Raw genomic sequence first — 22,500 nt, 5'->3', positions numbered from 1 at the left:
ATGACCTCATAGATCCCAGCGCTTGGTATTTGGCGTAAATTCTTTAGTCTATTCAATATTTCGTTCTGGGAATAAGAAGTAATAGACAAGCGGGAATGGAGGCAAAGTAAGAGGCTAAAAAGTAGTTGTAGTTGGAGCCGCAGGGACGGTGCAAATACTCTTGACTAACAGTGCACCGCGTGAGCTGCACTGGCAGCACTACGGGCGCCTGACAGAGGAGAAATCATAATGAGTGCCTGATGGGGGATGAGAAGCTCCTCCTACTGGGTAACCTGATTTATTTTCTCTGTTGGTTTACGAGCTTCTTTATGGCTCATTGACGCTCGCATCAGACTGCCAAGGCTTACTGCAAGTTTTATTAATAGTAAGCTTTAATTTTACAATTAATGAATCAGTTATTTGCTCAACTATATTCTTATGGAGTGCGGATCAGCATGGGATGACCAATCTTCATAACAGGAATAATCAATTATATTTTCCGCTGTTGGATCCACAGCAAATTTTCTGTTGCCTTTCAACCTTTTTTCTTACTGGATCCCTTAGTAGTTGAATTAAAACCTCCCTACGACATGTCTCTCATAAAGAAACAATTCTAGATAATAGGGCCTTTTAGAAGTTGTGAAACTAGAGATTTTGATTACTTCACACTAACCTCGATGACGCTGGACTCAGTCTACCACTCAAATAAAAAAACTTTTGGGAGGTATTCTTCTAAAAACGACGAATCTATGAGCAGATCGCTAAGAAGAGGGAATTCCTCGAAATTATTTTTTGATGCTCTTGAAATCAGGACTCACCTGAAGGTCTTCTTCGGTACAAACGTCCGGAATGCAAGTCGAGTACCCGATTCTGGTTCCATTTCTCATATGGCCATCGAGTATCACATCGATGACGCTTTTTTTGATCTGTTGGTTCATCCAGGGTAAGAAAAATGCGGGAGTTTCCTCAGGTCTCTCGTATGTCGGGGATCCCCTCGTCAATTTTCTGAAACAAAACATTGAAATACCTGTAGGTACTCTGTTCTTCTTATGGAATGATTTTCCTGGATTTACATGTGCCTAAGGATTCTGGATAGACACAATATCGAAATTCACTCGAAATTCTTTTCCCTTTGCAGAGGAAGTTCGTTTTTATTGGGAAAGAAGTTCCTGGGTACAGTGACACCCTTTTCACAATTCATGTGCTTCGTGGAATGCCGTCTTTTAATTACATTGTGGTAAAAAATAAACACTACTTTTGCTGCAGTTGACATTTTTACTTTTGTTTCATCAGGACTCATTTTCAATTTCGTGGGAATACATCTCTTAAATACCTCAAGAGGAACGAGCTGCCTCAACTTATATATCCAAATTTTACTGTGGATAGAGTTTATTATTGTATAAAAACCTTTACCCCTGAGTTTTCATAATAGAATACCTTCCAAAAGGATGGACCGCATTTTTTTTATCCTACTTCAGCATAAATGATTTTTTTCCCAAACATTGGAAAGAGCGTAAGACACCAGCTTCACGAAATGTGGGCACTAACCAAAAACGATTGGTCATGATAAAAAGTGACGTTCACGCTAGTCCCATTTCAGATTTCCAACTCCTTCAGCTGAGGCTTTCATGCCTCCTGAACATTATAACTAGGGAGAGATAAATACAATACTATTACCCATGTAAACTTACCGGACAAGTTATGCTCAAATTAATTAAGAACTTTCATACCAAATTTGCTAATTTACTTCATATTATTAGTGGCAGTTTATTTTGGCAAATCATATTTATAAATTCTTACCGAACAGTAGTGACAGACAGAAAGCTCCTGAGTTAAAAGTAAAACACGTAGCCACAGTGCCTTACATTTTGCAATGAAATCGTGACAGACAGACAGACAGACGATTCAGTACGACTGGTTCTGTAAACTTCATCGGGCATGAATTGGACAATTGAATTGTGAACAATTTGACGTATATCAGCTGTTCTGCATTAACATAGTAATGGCAGTTTATTAAGGGATATTACCTGTATTAAAACGAACTATAAAACTGTAAACTAATTAGCACATTCACAGAACTATATTAGGCTCTATGATTGCATGTTGAACCTAGTCACTGAATTAGGGGTTTACTGTATTCTACCGGAGGTGCATCATTTGTTTAAGGTTTCCTTTCGTGTCAGATTTTAAGCACAGATAATTTGAGTGATGAGTAACATGTTCTTCATCCTTTTCCTTCATGTTGTGCTGTGGAACATTTCGCTCTGTCCTCATCACTGGCTCCCACTTGTGTTTGTTCGTTTAAACCTTCATATTTAGTTGAGTCAGTGTTTGTTTTTCCACTCGAAATCATCTTTACTTTTGCAAACCAGCAGTAATGATACTTATTCCTCTGAAAATTTTCGATCTATTTCATTGCTTTTCGATCGTTTTTTTAATTTCATCCCCAGTCCTTGGCTCGTTTTCATTCATTGCTTTAGATATAAGCTAGTTATTTTCAGACCTGTTTCTTATAATGATGGTAATAAAGATTAACATTTTATTTTATTTTATTAGAAAGACTCTTCCTCATTTGATAGCCACATGACCGTGGATATATTTTAGCCACATTCAAGTTTCTTAAGAATATTATTAGACCATTTTTCGTTCTTTGATTTGATGTTTTCATGTCGTGAAAAACTAACAAAATTACGTATGATAGCGATAAAGATTGCCAGTTCTTCATATGCGTACACCTGAAATTTTGAATGAAAACTGAAGCTATTTTTGAGTAATACTACAGAAACAATATTTATCCTCTACCTTGTATAAATCACAAACAAATACATCCTAGTTATTCACTCAGTGAGAAACCTTCGAGAGGGAAAAAGAACTTCAAGTCTTTAATACTCACTTAAGATGTATCTTGCAGTATCTTCCTTTATATGAGCCATCTTCAGTTGCGTTGGGAGACGAGACGAAGTTTTTGCATTCATCGTAAACGCCGTTGAAATACTGAAACCCGGACAAATATCCTGTGAACGTCTTCCCCCAGGAGTCAACCACTGTAAGATATAGGTAGTACATGATGATTTGAGAAAGCAGCAGACAGAAAATGTGGAATGGTGAAAAAACGATGAATCACCAGCAATTTCTGACCACGTTTCCCGATTATTTTGGTACTGAAAATTAAACCTGAAGGAATAAAAACCAGTTTAGACAAAAAGAAAAGGAAAGTTGGTTATAAAATGACTTGTACGTGCTTTGAAAGGCATTTTATCATCTTCTCCAAGTAATTAAAGGAGTGGCGTCTTCAACAGCGGCTTTAAGGAACTACATCCAGAATATATAAATCCAACAGTCTTACGGCTCAGCCGAAAAACAAGTAAAGCTGGCGACCTTCGTTAATGTAGGGACCTGTATTAGCATAGGAAAACAAAACATTACCATAGCGCCAGTGCAGTGCAAGGCTTTGCCTAGGTTTAGCCTTGTTTTTTTACGGAAAGCGCTGGCTAGCTTTGGAGTTAAATTGAGAAAGTATAGATATAACGCTGCCGTTGTGGTTCGTAGAAATCTAATGAGAAAAGGTTAAGGTTTATCGAAAATTAAGAATATATACTTTATTCTCATTGTATGAATATGTTAAGAAAATAAGGAAAAACTCGAGTATTGCTCTTGATTACAAAATAAATTTGTGAACAGTGAATATTCAAATCAAAACCAAACCTACCAAGTAAGGGAAAGTTGATTGGTACGACAAGTTCCTCTTAGCTGGGGCTTAGTTATGCAGCTTCGTTAGAGGTATTTATGTATTACAAGTTTTTTCTGAAGAAGATTCACTCTTTAAGTTTAAAAAAAATTTTGTCCATGGACTTTACTTATCTCCGGGAAGATGTCTAAGATCATTTAGGTACTTCACGTGACAGGGTAAGTGTCCAGAAGGAATTTCAACCAGAGCACTTTTAGGAAACGAAAAAAAAAAAACTCAACCTTCTCTGTTAAGGAAAATGACGTGGGGTGAGAATACCAGTTATTTTTTATTGAAATAACAGTATTCTGTCAGTGTCAGTGTTTTCAAATTGGGCGAAATGTTCTCGGAATGTGTACTCACTAGCATACAGTAAATGACCCTTCTTTTTAGGTTTTCCGTATATGGTTAGGTATGGTTATTTTGTTGGGAAATATTGCTTAAGAATCCATACAATGACTGAAATTCTAAGGAAGGATAAGACAGGGCGAGGTATTCTGAGATTGCCTTTTAAGTTACGTAGTCGAGTATAGGGCTTAGAAGGCTGGTAACGGCGCATGGATGTTTTTGCATGTTAAGATTCCCTTCAGGAGAATAAATCATTATTTCAAGCTTATGGTTAACGTGTGAAATTATTCTAATAATTAAATGCAACGTAACCCGGTTGTTTGAAACGTTTACTGTTATTTTCATGTCAATCCTTCATCAGTGGAAAAAAATACCAAAACAGGAATATTTTTTGTCCTTCTAATCTTTTTGCCGTTGTTGTCATTCTCCTGCTTCTGCTGAAAATCAGTTTTACTGTAGTTATAATTATTACCATAAACTTTAATTTCCCTATGTTGTACTCTTAATGAGACCGCTTGCTTCATAGTTTGGATCTTCATAAAAACGTGATTAGGTTGCCAAATTTTTAAGTTTGTTCATAGATATATAGTTCGTACTCTTTTTCATTGGGTTATGAAGAGTGTGTATTGTTTGATTAGGCGAGTTTCTTATCTGAAAGTGTCGTGCTATTTTCATGTAATTTCACACTAATGGTAACTACAGTTAATATTTTATAATTTTCTTTTTTGTCACACAGATTAAAAGACGTCCTTCGAAAAATCTTTCATAGCAAAAATATCTGAAAGATTTATACACACACAGACACACACACACACACGCACACACACACACACACACACTCACACACACACACACACACACACACACACACATATATATATATATATATATATATATATATATATATATATATATATATATATATATTCGATTTCTGTCCAGTTTTCAAAATCCACAGAGCACATGAAATATATGCGCTTATATTCAAACAGACGCCCTTTAAAGATAAGCATTAAAAGATTAAGTTGTCGCGCAAAAAATAAACTTCCAAACCTGATGCTTACACTTATGGGATGGGGTTATTTCGAAATCACTCAGTTGCGTTTTCACCCCTTCCAAGGCGCTACGACACAACGAGTTGTTTTTAACCTCAGTCGGGAGGTAAAGAGACCATACTTTGTCCTTTGGGAAACTGTCTCTCAGTGGTGTTGGAACTGAAAGAAAAAAAAAACATATTTATTTGGTGAGTCATCAGTTTTTTGTAATAAGTTAGGGTTTGAAAAATGTCTGCAAAACTGTACCTCTCACCCAATTTTGGGAGAATTTCCCCTATCCAGACATACTTTACAACCCTGGCCAGCCAGACAGGTTATCGATAACCACTGTACCAAAGTATATAGAATAATGGGCCCCCTTCTATAACCTCAGTATCTGTATTGGGGAAAATGATAAAATTCTCTAGTTGCTGTTGTTTTTACAAATTTTCCATCGAATTCAGTGATATAAAAACAATTACCATTTACTAGTATATTGTTTTTCAAAATTGATTAATAGATATATGTTAGAGTTCCTCACATAAAATATTCTACTTTTGATTTTACTGATCAAGGATTCGTACTCATGAACAATTATGATTTTTGCTCATATGGCTATTGCCGGCTCGCTTACTGATGGAACAGGTAAAATTGAATCATCATTTTCTTCCACGAAATATAAGGTTTTCAGATCAGGGGTTCAGGGAGGGTTTCCTTGATTGAAAATAATATACTGCATACATTATCTCTCTGCAATGACTTATATAATTATTGTGAAGACAGGATTGACAGTCAGCCTTATTGTGTAGACAGGATTGTCAGCCAGTGTTATTGTGTAGACAGGATTGTCAGTCAGTCTTATTGTGTAGACAGGATTGTCAGTCAGCTTTATTATGTAGACAGGATTGTCAGTCAGTCTTATTGTGTAGACAGGATTGTCAGCCAGTGTTATTGTGTAGACAGGATTGTCAGTTAGTCTTATTGTGTAGACAGGATTGTCAGTCAGCTTTATTATGTAGACAGGATTGTTAGTCAGCCTTATTGTGTAGACAGGATTGTCATGTAGACAGGATTGTCAGCCAGTGTTATTGTGTAGACAGGATTGTCAGTCAGCTTTATTATGTAGACAGGATTGTCAGTCAGTCTTATTGTGTAGACAGGATTGTCAGTCAGTCTTATTGTGTAGACAGGATTGTCAGTCAGTCTTATTGTGTAGACAGGATTGTCAGCCAGTGTTATTGTGTAGACAGGATTGTCAGTTAGTCTTATTGTGTAGACAGGATTGTCAGCCAGTGTTATTGTGTAGACAGGATTGTCAGTCAGCTTTATTATGTAGACAGGATTGTCAGCCAGTCTTATTGTGTAGACAGGATTGTCAGTCAGTCTTATTGTGTAGACAGGATTGTCAGTTAGTCTTATTGTGTAGACAGGATTGTCAGCCAGTCTTATTGTGTAGACAGGATTGTCAGTTAGTCTTATTGTGTAGACAGGATTGTCAGCTAGTGTTATTGTGTAGACAGGATTGTCAGTCAGCTTTATTATGTAGACAGGATTGTCAGTCAGTCTTATTGTGTAGACAGGATTGTCAGTCAGTCTTATTGTGTAGACAGGATTGTCAGTCAGTCTTATTGTGTAGACAGGATTGTCAGCCAGTGTTATTGTGTTAGAACAGGGATTGTCAAGTTAGTCTTTAATTCGTGTAGACAGGAGGATTGTCAGCCAGTGGTTATTGGTCGTAGACAGGATTGTCAGTCAGCTTTACTATGGTAGACACGGATTGTCAGCCAGTCTTATTGTGTAGACAAGGATTGTCAGTTAGGCTTATTTTGTGTAGACAGGTATTGTTCAGTTAGTCTTATTGTTGTAGACAGGATTGTCAGACCAGGGTATTTGTGTAGGACAAGGATTGTCAGTTAGTTCTTATTGTGTAGACAAAGGGATTGTCAGCCAGTGTTATTGTGTAGACAGGATTGTCAGTCAGCTTTATGTTTATTTATAGAAAGGATTGTCAGGTCATCTTATTGTTGTAGACGGATGTCAGGTCAGTATTATTGGGTAGACAGGATTGTCAGTCAGTTTATTGTGTAGACAGGATGTCCCCCAGTCAGGCTTATTGTTGTAGACAAGGATTCTCAGCCAGGTGTTATTGTTGTAGACAGGAATTGTTTAGGTCACCATTGTGTAGACAGGATTGTCAGGTCAGAATTTTATTTTTGATGTAGACAGGATTGTCAGTCAGTTTTAGTGTGTTAGACAGGATTGTTCAGTCAGCCTTATTGGTAGTAGACAGGATTGCTCAGCCAGTGTTATTGTGTTAGACAGGATTGTCCAGTTAGTTCTTATTGTGTAGACAGGATTGTTAAGCCAGTGTTATTGTGTACCACAAGGATTGCAGTAGGTCTTATTGTGTAGACAGGATTGTCAGTCAAGCCCTTATTGTGTAGACAGGATTGTCAGTCAGCCTTATTTATTGAGACAGGATTGTTTCAGTCAGCCTTATTGTGTAGGACAGGATTGTCAGTCAGTCTTATTGTGTTAGAACAGGCATTGTCAGTTAGTTCTTAATTGTTGTTAGACAGGATTTTGTCAGTTTAGTCTTATTATGTAGAACAGGATTGTCAGTCAGTCCTTATTGTTGTAGAACAGGAATTGATCAGTCAGGTCTTTATTGTTGTTTTAGACAGGATTTGTCAGTTAGTCTTATTGGCGCTGACAAGGATTAGTCAGTTTTAGTTTATTTTTGTTGTAGACAGGATTGTTCACAGTCAGCCCTTTATTTATGTAGACAAGGATTGTCAGTTTATCTTTATTGTGTAGACAGGGATTCTTGTCAGCTTAGTCTTATTGTGTATGACAGGATGTTGTCAGTCAGCTTTATTATGTAGACAGGATTGTCAGCCAGTGTTATTGGTGTAGACAAGGGATTGTCAGTCAGCTCTTATTTGATGTAGACAAGGATTGGTCAGTTTTAGTCTTATTGTGTAGAACAGGATTGTCCAGTCAAGCTTTATTATGTAGACAGGATTTGTCAGTTAGTCTTCATTTGTTGTAGACAGGAATTTCAGTTCATTAGTCTTATTGTTGTAGACAGGCATTGTCAGTTCAGCTTTATTATGTCAGACAGGATTGTCAGCCAGTCTTATTTGTGGGCAGACAGGCATTGTCAGTCCAGACCTTTTTTTATTTTTGATCAGGATTTGTCAGTCAGGTCTTAATGTGTTGTAGACAGGGTCATTGTCCGCTTTATTTGTATGTAGGACGAGGATTGTCAGTCAGCTTTATTATGTAGACAGGATCTTCGTCAGTTCTTATTGTGTAGACAGGATTGTTTCAGTTCAGCTTTATTATGTAGACAGGGATTGTTCAGTCAAGTCTTATTGTTTGTAGACAAGGATTGTCAGGTCAGCTTTATTTTTTTATGTAGACAAGGTATTAGTCAGTCAGCTCTTATTTATGTTAGACAGGATTAGTCCAAGTCAGTCTTTTTATTGTGTAGGACAGGATTGTCAGTCAGCTTTTATTATGTAGACAGGATTGTCAAGTTAGCTTTATTAGTAGTACGGGATTGTTTGCATTCAGCTCTTATTATGTAGACAGGATTCGTCAGTCAGCTTTATTATGTAGGAACAGGGTTTGGTCAGTTCAGTCTTTATTGTGTTAGACAGGATTTATTTCGTCAGCTTTATATGTAGACAGGAATTGTCCAGTCAGTCTTTATTTATGTAGACAGGATTGTCAGTCAGCTTTTATTTATGTTAGACAGAGGGATTGTCAGTCATCTTTATTTATGTAGACAGGATTATTCGTCGCTTATTTTAGACAAGGATTTGTTCAAGTCAGCTTTAATTCATGTAGACAGGATTGTCAGTCAGGTCTTATTTGGTAGACAGGATTGTCAGTCAGCCTTTAATTTATGTGACAGGATTGTCACCAGTGTTATTGTGTTATTGAACAGGATTGTCCGTTAGTCTTATTGTGGTAGACAGGATTGTCAGTCCAGTGTTATTTGTAGACAGGGTTGTACAGGATTGTCGTTAGTCTTATTGTGTAGACAGGATTGTCCAGCATTTTTTGTGTAACAGGATTGTTCATTCAGCTTTATTATGTAGACAGGATTGTCATCAGTCTTATTGTGTAGACAGTTATTGTCAGGTCAGTCGTTTTGTGTAGACAGGATTGTCAGTCAGTCTTTAATTGTTGGGTAGACAGGATTGTCAGCCAGTGTATTGTGTAGACAGGATTGTCCAGTTAGTCTTATTGTGTAGACAGGATTGTCAGCAGTTTTATTGTTGAGACCGGATTGTCATCAGCTTTATTATAGACAGGATTGTCAGGCCATCTTATTGTTGTAGGACGGATTGTCATTAGTCTTATGTGTAGACAGGATTGTCAGTTAGTCTTATTGTGTAGACAGGATTGTCAGTCAGTCTATATTTCGACTTGTTCTTTTTTTACACTGCTTCTCAACCCGTCATTGACCTTGTGGATGTCATGCATGATAGGTCTGTACTGAAAATCAGAATCAACAGCAATTCTTTGCTGTCAGGACTTCTGAATTGAGCACTTATATGAGTGGGAATTATACTGGACTCATACAGTTCTAATGTTATCTTTTACGTAGCTAGTTGCATGCAAGAAGGCAAGAAGGCGCCACAAGTTTCTGAAGGAGTCTTAAAAGCATACAAGTCATCAGGATGCAGGTTATTTCGACCATTACTTAAATTTCAACATTTCAGATAGCTAGGAGAGTTTTAGAAAGATACAGATTCTTTCTCTATGTAAACATGACATTCAACATTGATATACTCTTTGGAACAGGATCAGTATTATGAGATTTATAACCACTGGGCACGACAGGAGGAACCCATCTTGAATTGTGCATTAGATATCTAGATTTTATCTAATTCAGATAAAATTTAGTGCGCTTGAAACAAAAGGCAAACTTGATGAGGTGTGGTTCAAAATTGTATGTAACGGGGACAAGACCTTTTATAACGGGGACAAGGCCTTTTATAACAGACTGTTTAGCCTTAACATGTGTGTGAGTCAGCTCTGGTTTCTTTTGAGGCTTTTTAATGAACTGAAACTCATCATTAGCTAATAAACGAAATTTTAGATGTAAAGGCGTATGAGTTCAACCCTGCCAAAAGAAGAGAGACCGAAGCAATAACTGCAATCTGTTTTTTATTTTATTGCAGTTCCACACGTCTACTTTGAAAAATCTACGCTAATTATGCTAAGGATTGGTTGACTGATTAATTTTCTATCCTGACTGCAACGCGATGTATAATTTGGTTTGAAAGACAAAACAGCGTTCATAGGGAATTTTCATGAAACATGTACTCGATCGTATCTGCCTTGTAAACACTGTCATAAATAACATTCGAACATTTTATGGAAACGCCGATTAAATTTGTTATTCAAAAGGTAATAATCTGCAGTGTTCATTGTGGGAATTCTATGGTATATCGGTAATGCTGTTGGGTAAAGTATCAGTCAGTATCTGGAAATAGTAACATTTTTACAGCGTCTTTGGTGCTTGAGATTTACCGAGATATTTATCTACTGTTTTTGACATTTACATATTTAGTAAGAGGGGGTATTGCATTTATAGTTAACAGGAGTGCAGAAAAACATCGTTAATATAAGTAACTGATTTTCAACATGAGCGGTCTTCTACCGCTGTAGTATTTCAACTTCTCATATTTTGAATTGTATTTCTCGTAGCACATTTGGATGGTCTCTCGTTGTTCTTTGAGTTATACGACATTTACATAACTCTCTTTTAGTGGCAAGTGAAATAGCGCCTAATTCTGAAGTCCATTAACCCTTATTTTTTGCGGTAACAGTGGATGGTTTCAGATTACGTTGCAAATTAAGTCTGGCTAACTGAAAAAAAAACCCTTATATCAGAAGGCATGTTTCAATTTTCTATCTCATTTTGATTTCTGGATCAGTGTTTGGGATAATTTACTGTTGTTTGCAACACTATTCTCTTATATTCTATAAAATATTTGTGCACCCTTGTTCCATCTGTCATTTTTTTTTGTGCAACGAAATCAAAGACCCAATGTTGTGGCAGTATTTTGTAAAAGGCAGAGTTCCATACGTCTCGCCTGTGATATAGCCACGTATTTTATTTCTTCTAGATAGACGGGGAGATACACAGAGAGACTCGTTTTTACCTGCTAGTTCAAAATCCTCAAAAGATCTCCCTCGGGCTGCTGATCCATAATTTCCTAAGAGGATGAAGAGCGTCGCTATGTAAACGTGACGTTCCATTTTCGTAACCAAACTGAATTGGTCTGCCACTGCCACCTAGGAACTGTTTGGGCTTCCTGCCTTACAGCATATCATCTTTATTGATGAGTGAATGATAAGATACTACGCAATTACCCCGTCATTTAAAGGTCAACAGCTAAAGGTGAGACCCAACAGATGTTTACAACGACTTATTATTATTATTACTACAAAAGGAAATTCGTTGTTTAAACGCACAAGAGAATCTACTGGATTCTCATTTTACATGTATCCTCGAAATATTTTAAATATAAATACGATGCCGCCTGCTTTGTATTAAACTATGCGCGCGTAAACATATTAAATCCGAGTATGTATATACGAGTTTATATATTATATATATATATATATATATATATATATATATATATATATATATATATATATCTTAGCAATAAAAGCGTTCCGTGGAAATCGGAGACGAATAATAATATTAAAACCAGGGCTCGAATAATATACCTTTTATATTGTTTTAGATTAATTATACGTGTTTAAAGTTTACCAATAACAATAAAACCAGGCCTTGAAAGAAGAGCATCTTTATTAGTTGCGACTAGTTTCCGAAACTAGTCGCAACTAATAAAGATGCTCTTCTTTCAAGGCCTGGTTTTATTGTTATTGGTAAACTTTAAACACGTATAATTACTCTAAAACAATATAAAAGGTATATTGAATGAAAGGGTATTTTGGCGCGATTAGTGCATGATTACTGAGAACATCAGACTTCACATCCGCATAAAATACAAACATAACTATATTTCATGAACTCAATCCTTAAATCTAAAAATAAAATTGTTCATTGCAACTTTCCTTGTTTTCAAGCGACCTTAATTAACTGACTCAGATTCTAGTAAAGAATATTGGGGCTACTAGAACCTCATTTTCTCAAGTCAGCGATAGCCAAGAAGAAACTATTGCCTGTAATGAAACATATTTTCTGATTTGCAGATTGTATGGCCGTGATCGAAACCACCAGATGAAGGCTACCCAAAGAAAAGGTTTCAACTCGTCAGTGAAGTTAAGAATCAGGGAATAGCTAAGATTCTGAACAAGACTGGACTAGATTACAAATGAAAAAGTTTACTTGAAGGTGAGTCAGAAGCACCTCACGATAAGGTTTTATGATTGGCCGAGATTTGATAGCAGCGCCCACTCATAATTAGCACTATGATAGTGTATAATAATGATGACAGAGTTTAAGATATTCAGATTTGTACCTATTTCTCAAATATTCTTAGTCAGTTGTATCCTGGCTACTTGTATCTACATTTCTTACTCTTATTTCGCTAACTTGATGATTTTGTTCTGCTTCCCACTTTCAGCAATTTCATTGCCTTGGTAGCATTCATTGGTGTTCATCTTCCATTATGCGTAATAGCGCTTCAGTGGCGTGATTGGTATGGTTTCGTTGGTCGCGAGTTCGATTCTCGAGCATTCCATTGAGGAGTTAGAGATGCGTATTTCTGGTGATAGAAGTTCACTCTCGACGGAAAGCCGTTGGTCCCGTTACTGAATAACCACTGGTTCCATGCAACGTAAAAACACCATACAAACAATTCTTTATGCGTAATAGCACATTTAAGTCCATTACACAGCTTGTTTACATTCTTTGAAAATTCTTGGTTAGTCAATGTGACGATCCTGATAGTCATTGGATAATGACTCGCTGTTATCAGAAGCCAAAATGGCGTCCTACATTCACACCTTACGACTCAAAGTATTGCTATGGGAATGGAACTTCATTAGGTTCTATCTGATCCAAGAAATGAAAAGCTGAGTGGGTTGGAAGATCATTACTGTATAACGCAGCGGTTTTCAAATTGTTCCAGGTCACACCACCCATCCAGTAAGAAAATATTGTGGACCAATTCTGTTTTGAGTAACGATGAATAAAGCATAGACCTTAAACATTTTAGATTGAAATATATTCCTTACACATGAATTGCAACCTGATGATTATCATTATGTTTTTGAACATTAATAATGCAGTACAATGAATGGTCAGTTATTTATCTGGATAAAATTGTTTGTTACTGCATTTTCAGCCATTTTAAAAATATACGGGTCAACAATCAGTTTATTACCAAATATAATGAACGTCCTGTTCACCACCAAAAAAGCTACCATTGACCAATAGTCGTCCAAGGACCATTAATAACTTTTAACAACCTGTTATCTTTTCGTTTTATTCCATATAAGCACAAACTGTAAAAAATCGTGGATAAAAAAACCAAAAGTATATTATTTTCAGTATATCATATGGAAATAAAAATACAATGGACCTCGTTAGTTTATTAGAATACTCTTTTAAACGCACAGTATCTGGTTTGGAGAAGTGTAGTGTCTGAAAAGGGGAAGCGCTTATCATTAGATGGTAACAATGATTGGGTCGCCAGGCTGTTGAGAGATCCGGGTGACGAGGTGAGTCATGATGATAAATCGTATTTCGCCGTTTATAAAGTAACCTTATTTTTGTTTTCAGTATATTCTATCCCAGTTCCATACTCAGTTGGACGACAAGAAATGAATAAATGAAAGAGGAAGCGCCTCAGTGGCGTGATCGGTATGGTCTTGACCTTCCACCCCGTGGCCGCGATTTCGGTTCTCGGGCATGCCATTGAGGGGTGAGAGATGTGTATTTACTGGTGATAGAAGTTAACTCTCGACGTGATTCGGAAGTCACGTAAAGCCGTTGGTCCCGTTGCTGAATAACCACTGGGTCCATGCAACGTTAAAAAACTATACAAACAAACAAACAAAAAAATGAAAGAGGAAACCCAACAAAATGATATGAAATACTGGGGAACTTTAAGTTACACTGCTTCAAGTGCCTTATTTTTTTTTTTTTTTTTTTTTTTGCGTTAAAAGAGGTCTTAGCATATCTATCATATGGCACCAAGATAACATTTTCTAAATATTATCATTTCGATTAAAGATGAGATTAAAAGGATAATGTACATCGATAGTGATAAGAAGCCAATGGGGGTCACATGAGTTAGATAACGTTGATAATAGCTGCTGCAATAGAATGCCCTTGGCCTTTTTGACTCGTTTTCGTACTGAATGTTCTGTGAAATCAGCTAAATTATGGCAAAGAAAGATCAAATAAATTGTGGAAAACTTATGAAATTTTTGTTTATACTTAGTAAGTTAACGTGAGCTAGGTTAAGTGCATCTTAGTTTCACCAGACCACTGAGCTGATGAACAGCCCTCCTAGGGCTGGCCCGAAGGATTAGATATTTTTACGTGCCTAGGAACAATTGGTTACTTAGCGACGGGACCTACAGCTTATAGTGGGATCCGAACCACATCGAGAAATGCATTTCTATCACCAGATATAAATTCTTCTGTTTCCGCGTTGGCAGAGCGGGAAATCGAACCCGGACCCTCAGATCGGTAGTCGAGCACGTGACCGACTCGTCCAACGAGGAACTGAATCAGCACACTATTATGTAAAATTATGAAGCTTCAAATGCATGTATGTAAATGGGGAATGCACTCATTCAGCAAAGGGTCAAGATTTTCCTGTTATAGAGAAAGTTGTCCGATGAATAGCAGTAAGAAAGAAGTTATAATATACTGAGTGGCTGAGAAGATGAAATGGAAGAAATGCTGAGCTGTACTAATGGTATGCAGCGCTTGCAAAAGACTAACTCACTATTCCAATTTATTACTCACAAAGGACTTTAGATATTTTATGCTCCAAGTACAATTCCCCACTTGGTGACACACAAGGGAATTCTATCCTAGGAAGAGGCAAATAGCAGTTGTAATTAATTACAGTGATTAGAGGTAATGGGTATTTGATCAGGAAAAGGTTTCCCACTTAGTACTAATAGTCGTTCAGAAAGAAATTACATAAGGGCAAAGATTGGGGGATTATCCAGTCATAGATTTAAGAAAAATTCAAATGAACAAAGAAAGGTTGTCTAGTTCAAGGTAAAAAGGCGAGGACGTTTATGAACAATGATAAATAATAAATTATAAATGATATAACAACTTGAACTATGAGAGGATCCTTTACAAATGGGAGGTGAAGCTTTATAATTCGCAACATCAGTCTTTCAATTCGAGTGGCTACTTCCTCCTTGAATTTCAGTAGTCATTCTCAAATGCTTTTCTGAGCAGCGTAGATTTTAGATATCTGATTACTTGTATCTTCATTACTGACCGATAAGCTGATAGTATGTATGAGAGGTTAATGACAAATTTTTTATTCAGACATTAATTCATCTGATAAGCTATCAGAAAACTAAAAAAAGTAATAATTATTACGTTACAGTTCCAATCAGTTCCAATTCTGTTTTGAGTAATGTGGATATTTCATATTCTTCAATATTGGTAAATTTAAAAGTAACAAGAAGCAGTAGTGATTGTAGTAAAAAAAAAGGTTCATTATTTATGCTGAAATTGTTATTTTAGAAGGAAACAGACATTTGCTATCAGTGTGAGTGTGGAATATTATTTCGTAAGCGGATACTTATAACTTTGAGGACTATACTAAGTATAGTGGTTGCTTGAGACTCCACAACAGAAGTTATATTGCCCTCCTTGCAGTAAATACACACAAATATTTGTGAAATAGCAGCCAAAAACAGGTGGAAATGAGACTTCTTAATACTAGAAGTATGTTTCTGAAGTGTTGATTAACCCAGTTCAATCGAAAATGAATATAACAGAAAATTTATCTTCAGGAGGTAAACCACCAACCTATGTTAGGTTCTTCCTTTATATTCACGTTGATTTCCATATTGGAAAGCTGCGTTTTGTAGTAGGTAGACTGGATCAGGATTAATGGAGGACTGGATATTGAAAGGCTGGTGTAAGAGCGAGAGTCAGAGGAGTATGTTATGTTTCTCTGGCTGTCAAATATTTTCGTGGACAGAGTAATGGCTACAGCCCAGAAAGCACGAAATGCTTTTGGATCTTATGAGGTACGATCAAGGGTATGAATGGAAAAAGAGAGTGAATGACGTGTAAAGTAATAGGCTAAAAAGTGGGTGCAGCTAGGGGCCGAATTGGCATTGTAAACATTCTTTAGTAATGTCTGCAGTGTACCACGTGAGGGCGCACTGACGGAACTAACCTCCTATGGTGGAATTGTTCAATAGATTAGTTAAAGTCATTTCTGTATCAAACCCAAAAGGCATCGATTCGAATGCTGGCCAGGGTAGATATATTTGTGTATGATTCCTCTTGGTTGTAAGTTAATCCTAAGGCAAAGTGAATTTGATTTTCAGGGCCATATACATATATACGTACATGCACATACATACATACATACATACTCATACATATATATATATATATATATATATTATATATATTATAATATATATATATATACGTATATATATAGCTAATGTTACATCTAAAGACACATATATGTATGTATATTATATATATATATATATATATATATATATATATACATACAGATATATATGAATAAGGTTTCTACTCCCCAGCCCTTTTTCCAGACCTCAGCAAACTGTCTCGCCCTTCTACAACAGTTTTGATTGCTGTGAATTAAGCTGGAAAGGATCAACTGAACTATTAAAGTAAAGCTGCTCACTCAAGGCTGATTTGCACCTGGTTAGCTTTGAAAAGTATTTTAGGGCCAGGTTTCTGGTTCTATGGTGTCTAGAAAGGCTACTGGGGTTATTTATATACCAGCAGTAAGTAGAGCTCTGTGACGGTCATTCAATAACTTACTGGCAATGTTGACGATTTACTGTCCATAAATTCACTGTTAAGTCTGTAACTCTATTTAATTTGAATCTTCGAAATGCCTTTCTGATCACCTTTATGGTGTTACTATTTCTCATGATTGCCCAACCAATTTTTTTAAGAAGAATCAGCGAAAGTCAGTTTACTCAATAGAGTTATAATATAAAGTTATAATATAAAAACCCTAAAAATAGTATTGATATGAGTTCATTTATATGACTATTTTCCGGAATAGCTTTTTATTTTTCGGGAAGCTTTTAGTTTTTGCTAAGCCTTTATTGGTAAAAGAACGTAGGGTGTGTAAAACGAATCGCTTACGTATTCAGGCGGAACTATTATATCGCAAAAGGTTTCAAAGCCAGAGCTCCTTCAACCATAGTTCCCTTTTATGTGAAATAAATAAACTTCACTTGCATCCCTGCATAGGCTAATCAGTTAGGGACTGGTTATCATAACGTTTTACGTGAGTTAAAGCAATATATCTCTGGTTAAACACTAAATAAATTCTTTCGAAAATAATCATTAAGTCACGCCAGTTAGTGTAAAATTCTGACGTTCTTCATACGACTTATTTTTCCCGTTTCAAAAATAATTAACTTTTTTCTTTAGCTATCGAAATTTATCTTACAAGAATTGAGGTATTTCCGCTATTGGATGTCTTTGATTATAACAGAGATATCATTACAAGGTTCCGGCACATGAAAGTGTTTTATTCAAAGCGTTTATTTAAAACCGTCCTAAACGAAGTGGTCAGATTCCGGAAGTCAGCGGTGTCCTTTCATCCTTTATCTGTTTCATCTTCCGCAGCAGGCTAAGGATATTCGCCATTACCGTTCTGCAAAAAATAAGGCTGCTTGGATTATCTTTTTATTCCATCGCTAAAGCTTGTTAGCAGAAGAGAAAAAATAACACCTTCCAATTAACGTGATTGCTCTTAAAGGTTGGATCCTGAGAGTGCTTACGGGGAAAAAAAAAATTGATCGTGGGACTATACGTTTTCCTTCGAGTATCTCTTGCCACGAAGCCTGAGAAGATGCATGAAAATATTTACTGCATCGAGAAAGTAATAGTTTGCTTGCCTTTTTTATTTCATTGTTAGAGCTGTATTAATGAAGTTTATGGATGGATTGTCGTGAAATCTTCTGCAAGGGCCCAGTACGATCTAGAGAAAAACGTACTTTTACACTCTGGCATTTTAGCTAATCTTTCTATAAAAAAGGATAGAACATTACGTATTTTATGAAATTATTTATTTGGAGAAGGCCATATAACAAATTTCAATCAACGTGTATTCTGCAAGATTTCCTATAACAGCTGAACTATTGGTGATTCAGTTGACGACTGAGTCTTTCAAGGGCTCTCTAAAACTGACCTGAATGGTTGGTTCTTACGGGAAATTGAAAACTGGAGATGCCAAAGGATCGACGAAGAACATTAAATTAAGTTAGAAATTTTTACCCCAGTCCCTAGTGTTGCCATTTTTGAATACCAGAAAAGATTAAATCGAAGGAAATAATAACCCGTGCGATTAACGTTTGATTTACGGAGGAATTTAATAAACAGCTTTGAATTTATTGCATAATTCGTCCAATCTCCTTTGAAAACATCGTCAACTTTTATATTTAATTTTTACACGATCTCTAAACCATGCTCTGATGTCTATACATAGGGATTGTAAAATTCCCTAAGCAGTGAAAAGTACAAGTAGATCTTTTTCTTTTGCAGCAAGTGACATCAAAGTACATTTTGAGTCAACAGAGTCATCAAAGATTACAGCCCGATTCATGGACCGAAAAGCCTCAGACTTTCAAAAGGTAAGGATCAATGGATTTCATATTAGATTTTAAGATATATATGTATGGAAGAGAGAGAGAGAGAGAGAGAGAGAGAGAGAGAGAGAGAGAGAGAACCGAAGCACCCTTAGGAAGTAAGAAGTACAATTTTCATTCTACAAACAGGAATTAGGTAGAATTATTCATTTACAAGATTCTGGTTTTCTCAACGTCAATTGCTGCAAAACTTGTTATAAGTTTGTAATCCTTAGTAATTTGCGCTACGACAATAAAGACTGTTTCTTCGGTTTTGTTTTGCTCACAGAAAATATATGCTCGAGTGTGACTACAAAGATTAATTGCTCACTAATTTATCGAATATTACGCAGTACTGTAAATAACCAGTTATTTGAAAAGCTGATTTTTTTGTTATTTAGCTCTACAAAAATTTTCTTCAAAATGATTAAATAGGATGATCTATAGTTTGAGGGAAGAGGTAAAAACTTCCATGTTTTTATTAAAAGTAAATAAAAAAAAATGAAGAACGTCTGAAGGAAAAATTTTGGTATACATGGACCTATAATCCCCCACCCTCTCTCTCTCTCTCTCTCTCTCTCTCTCTCTCTCTCTCTCTCTCTCTCTCCTTGCTAGTAAGAATTCGTAAAAGTCAAACATAGATGGCACGAACGATAGCTCTGAAGTTTGGGGATATGGAAAAATCAACCTTACGTAGCAAATTCGATCAAGTTGTTGGTAGAGAATCGTGGAGATTGGCCCTTGTTAACTCGGGTGGCCCGTCAGTGTTTACTCAGCTGCATATGGAGAGGGATTTCTTAAACAGACAAATATATGGTGAATCTAGTTGGGTTGATCTTTTATTACAGCTACCAAAAGCTATTAGTCTGGATGTTTAACTTCCAAAATATAAAATGTGTCTCGAGGTTTAGGCTGTATTCTTTAGTGCTTCGTTGTTTCAGGATACTTTACCAAACAAACGATTTTTTTTATACTTCCTGTTTAGTTCCCTGTAAAAGAAAACTATCGAGATGCTTTGTCTGTCCGTCCGCAGTTCTTCTGTCAGTTCTTAAAAAACTAATGAGACTAGAAGGCTGCAAATTGGTACGTGGATCATCCACCCTCCAATCATCAAACATACCAAATAGCAGGCCTCTAGCCTCAGCAATTTTTTAGACATTTTATTTAAGGCTACAGTTGGTCATGATCGTGCGTCTGGCAACGCTATTGGACAGGCCACCTCCGGCCTGTGGTTGAAAGTTTCGTGGGCCGCGGTTTGTACAGCGTTTTACACTGTACAGAAAACTCGATTGCGCCGAAGAAACTTCAGTGCATTCTTTTATTTGTTTACGTCTAGTTTCTAAGTGAGATATTCTCCACAGGCGGATAGTGCTGTCAGTGCACCTCACGTAGTACACTGTAGGCATTACTAAAGGTTGTTTTCAGCGCCCCTTCGGCTCGCAGCTGCATCCACTTTTTAATCTTTTGTTTTACCTCCATTCTCGCTTCCTTTCTTTCATCTTGCTACCCAACCACTCCATCTCCACCTCCCTCTTTTCACTGTATTTGCATTGAATTGCTAAACGCGCCCCATTGCTTGGTTTGTTTGGGACTAATTTTCATAAACCAAATCAAATCCAATCGCTAGATTAGATATAGAGAGGAAACAAGGAAGAGTTTTTGTTGGTTTTAAATCTCAGATAATTGAAATGTCGATCTATCATTCTCATTGTTAATCGTAAGATAAATGAAGGTCCAAAAAACCCTGATAAATGGGGTATTAGTTCCCCTCGAAAGTGTGTCAGCTAGATCTTACTAGCAGTGACGGGATCTAGCGACTTACTACGAAATTTTTATCATTTGATATTTATGAGATGACATAGTTTCTTTGTGTGTGTATATGACACACTTTCGAGGGGAACTAATACCCCATTTATCAGGGTTTTTCGGACGTTCGTTTATCTTGCGATTAATAATGAGAATGATAGATCGACATTTCAATTGTCTGAGATTCAAAATCAACAAAAAATCTTTTTTGCTCTCTCTTAATATCTAATCTAGTGATTGGATTGGATTTTATATATATAATATCCTATCTATATATAATATATAATATATATAATATATATAATAGATGTGTGTGTGTGTGTTTGTTTGTGTATATGTAATACACACACACACACACACACACACACACACACACACACACACACACACACACACACATATATATATATAGATATATATATATATATATTATTATAATATATTATAGATATGTATGCATATATTTGTTCAAGATTAAGCTAGAACCAAGGAAAGAAATAGTCTTTTACCCAAGTTTAAAGAATCTATACGAGTTGCCCCTTCGACTTTGGAGATATCCACTCTCCTGTCTTTTGAAAAAGCTATCTCTTCTCCCATTGGTGCTTGGAATTGCCCCTACAGGGACTGAAAGTGGGGCTTACCAGGAGAAAGCTTCAAAAACCCTTGAACCCAGGAGCGGAGCTCTCAGAAGAAGACCAGACCTCGGCGAGGTCAGACACCTGGCTCCTTACCAGACGCCGCTGCCCCCCCTCCTGGGCCTGGCTTTCCCATGCTTTGGGAAGCCCAAGTATATTTTAAAAGTCCATAGTGTCGAGACTTCAAGGAGAAGACAACCAATATCATTTCTAAGGTACTGTAAGGGAGATTCCATTTCAACCAGAGAATTGTTTTTATCTTTGTCGGTATTTCATTTCCTTTTTCCAAAGCGACTTGTGCAGTGTTTCATTCCCCCTTGCCATCTGGGCTCAATTCTGTAATTACTCCCCTGTGATACTAGTAACATTCCCCTAGTGAATTTAAGCCACGAAATAGTTTCTGCTGTGTAAATTTCCCAGTCATTTCATTCCCCCCATGGTGGCCTTTTGATTGAGAGTAAATAGTGAGTAAAGTTCGCCCTCGGGTACCCCCTGCCTCACGCCAATGTCCTCTATTTGCAGACAAACGCTGTGCCTGGCTGTGGTAGGACTTGGAAATTCTTCGAAGCTTGCAATTTTGATCCGTTGCGCAATTTCCCTAAAAACGTGGCCGGACTGCTACCACCACGTGTTCGGGTGGACTGAAAAGCAGTTTCACCTGCCCCTTGTATTCCTGGACCTCTGTAAATATATGTAAATATAGTGCTTTTAAAACTGGAGTCCAGCTTTTATGTAAATTCCTCCCTCTTCAGCAAAACCGGCGTTATGCCTTAGTTTTTCAACTTTTTTTAGTTTAGTTTAGTTTTTCAACATTTTTTTTCTTTGTTCAAACCCCTCATCCTCTAGTCAAGGCCTAAATTTTCAATGTAATTGTATTTTCTGGGAGGAGACGAGGTGGAATTTTGAATAATATATATGTATGTGTATGCATATATATATATATATATAAAATCCAATCCAATCACTAGATTAGATATTAAGAGGGAGCAAAAAAGAGTTTTTGTTGGTTTTGAATCTCAGACAATTGAAATGTCGATCTATCATTCTCATTATTCATCGCAAGATAAATGAACTTCCGAAAAACCCTGATAAATGGGGTATTACTTCCCCTTGAAAGTGTGTCAACTAGATC

General features: G+C 36.6%; 1 protein-coding gene and 1 long non-coding RNA gene across 4 annotated transcripts in view; one reads left to right on the top strand and one right to left on the bottom strand.

Moving 5' to 3' along the window:
* The window catches only part of LOC135216762 (nose resistant to fluoxetine protein 6-like), a 27,669-nt gene extending 16,264 nt beyond the window's left edge, over nucleotides 1–11,405 (bottom strand). For both annotated transcript variants that reach the window (XM_064252239.1, XM_064252240.1), the window contains exons 1-4: nucleotides 11,274–11,405; nucleotides 5,119–5,268; nucleotides 2,873–3,023; nucleotides 798–984 (exon numbers count right to left, since the gene is read on the bottom strand). In XM_064252239.1, coding sequence (XP_064108309.1) covers nucleotides 798–984; nucleotides 2,873–3,023; nucleotides 5,119–5,268; nucleotides 11,274–11,370 — 585 coding nt within the window. In that variant the 5' untranslated portion in view covers nucleotides 11,371–11,405. The remainder of the gene's footprint in view (nucleotides 1–797; nucleotides 985–2,872; nucleotides 3,024–5,118; nucleotides 5,269–11,273) is intronic.
* The window catches only part of LOC135216764 (uncharacterized), a 115,332-nt gene that overhangs the window by 45,690 nt on the left and 47,142 nt on the right, over nucleotides 1–22,500 (top strand). The window contains exons 1-3 of one of the 2 annotated variants that reach the window (XR_010314910.1): nucleotides 11,242–11,512; nucleotides 12,337–12,478; nucleotides 18,845–18,933. This is a non-coding gene — a long non-coding RNA (uncharacterized LOC135216764). Of the gene's footprint in view, nucleotides 1–11,241; nucleotides 11,513–12,336; nucleotides 12,479–18,844; nucleotides 18,934–22,500 lie in introns of those variants that run through there. The other variant, XR_010314911.1, reaches the window with a different exon arrangement.

This window comes from Macrobrachium nipponense, chromosome 6, assembly GCF_015104395.2.
Source record: "Macrobrachium nipponense isolate FS-2020 chromosome 6, ASM1510439v2, whole genome shotgun sequence".
Lineage (NCBI taxonomy): Eukaryota > Metazoa > Arthropoda > Malacostraca > Decapoda > Palaemonidae > Macrobrachium > Macrobrachium nipponense.
This window is presented reverse-complemented; position numbering and strand designations above follow the sequence as displayed.